This window comes from Etheostoma cragini, chromosome 7, assembly GCF_013103735.1.
Source record: "Etheostoma cragini isolate CJK2018 chromosome 7, CSU_Ecrag_1.0, whole genome shotgun sequence".
NCBI lineage: Eukaryota > Metazoa > Chordata > Actinopteri > Perciformes > Percidae > Etheostoma > Etheostoma cragini.
The window spans coordinates 14424057-14426599 of record NC_048413.1 but is presented as its reverse complement, the minus strand read 5'-3'; the positions used below and the strand labels follow the sequence as shown (position 1 = coordinate 14426599).

General features: G+C 44.0%; 1 protein-coding gene across 4 annotated transcripts in view; it reads left to right on the top strand.

Moving 5' to 3' along the window:
• The first annotated feature begins 487 nt into the window (after positions 1-487).
• Positions 488-2543, top strand: part of LOC117948347 (homeobox protein Hox-C10a-like) — a 54097-nt gene continuing 52041 nt past the window's right edge. For all 4 annotated transcript variants that reach the window (XM_034877947.1, XM_034877945.1, XM_034877946.1 and 1 more), the window contains exon 1: positions 488-1390. In XM_034877947.1, the coding sequence (XP_034733838.1) occupies positions 679-1390 (712 nt within the window). In that variant the 5' untranslated portion in view covers positions 488-678. The remainder of the gene's footprint in view (positions 1391-2543) is intronic.

Genomic DNA, 2543 nt, shown 5'->3' with positions numbered 1-2543 from the left:
ATTCCAAAGCGAACGTTTTAATTTCGTAGGCTATTAACAACGTCAAGGGTTAAAACGTCGTCTGCATTTTGACGATTTTTTTAGTTAAAAATCCTACAGACGTTCACACATCAGTTCAGACTCCTTTGGGTAACACTTCTGCGTTCAGCTTACCTTGCTAAATCGGTGGCAACAACAAAGCAAATCGATGAAAACAAACAAAAAGAACAGACACCTCCACAGGCTGGCGCGAGGACGAAAATGAAATCACACGATGACCAAATTAATTTTCTTAAAAACATCTGGAATTCTGAACTTAAACCGAATCAAAACACTTAAAAGCCACGTAGTAAGTGCATAAAATCCTGCTGCAGCAGTCTCCCTTTGTTCCCCCTGGTGTGGGCCTGCTGTCTCGACCAGCGTTTGGCCGCTAGGTGGCGCTCCTGCTCCACCAAAAACCCTCAGATTCCCCAACTTGACCGCGCTGACGTCACGCCAGTCTGGAGCATCAAGGCCACTTCCACACCGCTATTGGTCTGAAAATCACATGACATGTCTCCCAGCATCCATAATTATGTTACTGATATTTTTGCACCCCTCCAAAAGATGTCAGCATCCTACTGTCCTTATTCTCCTGGAGAAATCCCGTAGTTCAGACCATTGGAACACCAAACGATTACCGTGTTGCCAAATGCAAAAATGTCATGTCCGAATAACATAGCGTCCGGTAACTTCCTGATGGATTCTTTAATGGGAGGATCATCTTCCTTCAGGGGTGAGGGTTATTCCGGCAACCCCGGGATGTACATCCACACAGCTGCAGAGTACGGATATTCGGTGATGAGAAACATTGGTAAGATTGGACCATCTTCCCTTTCCAAAAGAGACGAGGTTCCTCCGGGCGGTCTGCCGCTCAGCGGCTTCCAGGACGCGCCCTACCTGTCAACACAGCTGGCCACCTGGACCCCGGGCTCCAAAACCAGTAGGGACGAACAACCTGTTGCCCAGTGTTTACAACCCTGCTCGTTTCCAGCGGGCAACGTCAAAGAGGAGGCGTTTTGTTGCCTCTACCAGGATGACTGCAATAAGGGGAAACAGACAACAGACTCGGCAACTTACATCCGGCTTGGTGACAATAGCTGCAGCTCTGAGCAGACCGCCTCGTCCAGCGGCTGTTTCCAGGTGTACAACGGAGAGAGGCCCCAGCAGGATGGCCAGCAGTTCCCCTCCGGCTTCTCTCTGACCCACTTGGCGACATCTGTTGAATCAGCATCAGAGTCGACAATAAGTTGCAGCAAATCGGCGCAGGACACAGCCAGAGAGGTTTCAAAGACAGATGAGAGTCAGGACAGGAAGGAAGAGAAGGCCAAAAGTGACAGCTGTTCAGATAACTCGGACGGGGAATTAAAAGGTAGACAACTACTTTACCCCCTCCTCGCTGACACACTCACGCACACACACACACACGCAGATACTTTGCATTAATTCTATCAGTAGCCTACTGTGTGTGCACGCTGTGTTGTGTCAGGGCCCAATAATCCAGACTTCTGTTTGATCGCAGTCATAGGGGCTTTTTTAGGTTTGGGCATTTGACAGCCTCGCCTAGCAGGGGTTATGGTGCCCGTGGCATTTAACACCTTTCCTTTAATGTGTGAATGTGAGATGGGCAGTTATCATTGAAATAAACACGCTCACACACAACCACACACATGATATCACTCTCATTTTCTCTCTCTCTCTGACATGGGTGTTTTACATTGAGAAACGGAACCATTTTAACACAACCATGTTACGCCTCATAGTGCCGTTTTGGAGCCAACATGAAAGTGTAGGCTACGGTTTTGCTTCACTGTTGAAAATCTTAGACATAAAGCCCTGGCTTCTTGTAAACCTGAGGGAACATTTCTCACTAGTATATGTTTCTTAAAAACATTTACACTTTTCTGCCTTGATGCAACGATAATTCAAGATGATTTAGCTTAAATAGGCTATGGCAACTTATATAGGTAGGGCCTATGTGATGTGAATGTTTTCCTTTATGCTAACACTGGCACCTTGATAACAGGGAACCGAATTTGTCTTTTTCCGTTTGACAAAACAACAAATAATTCTGGTTTGTAAATTAACAGTTTAAACGGAATTTATATTAAAAGGTAGGCCTAACGATGGGTTTGATATTCAAGCACATACAATAATAATACTAATTGTTGTTGTTGTTATAATTATGCCCCTAATAAATTGATGCTAGCTACAACATTGTTATTGCACATCCTTGTGCCATTTGTCTTTAGCTCTTATTTAAAATTAGTTTCAGTTGTATCGTGTTACTTGTGATTTAAGTTTCATACATGACGACCAACAAGGTGTTTTTTTATTTTTATTTAATTTAATTATAGGATGTAGTCAGGCAATGTGACCGTATTTTGTGTATTTTGTGTGTTTGTGCGTGTTTTCAACTGAATTAAATGTTTTAGTAATGATTAAATGTGGGTCACACAATGAGTGTTCACATTAGGGTAATTATTACTGTAGCGTGTGTGTGTGTGTGTGTGTGTGTGTGTGTG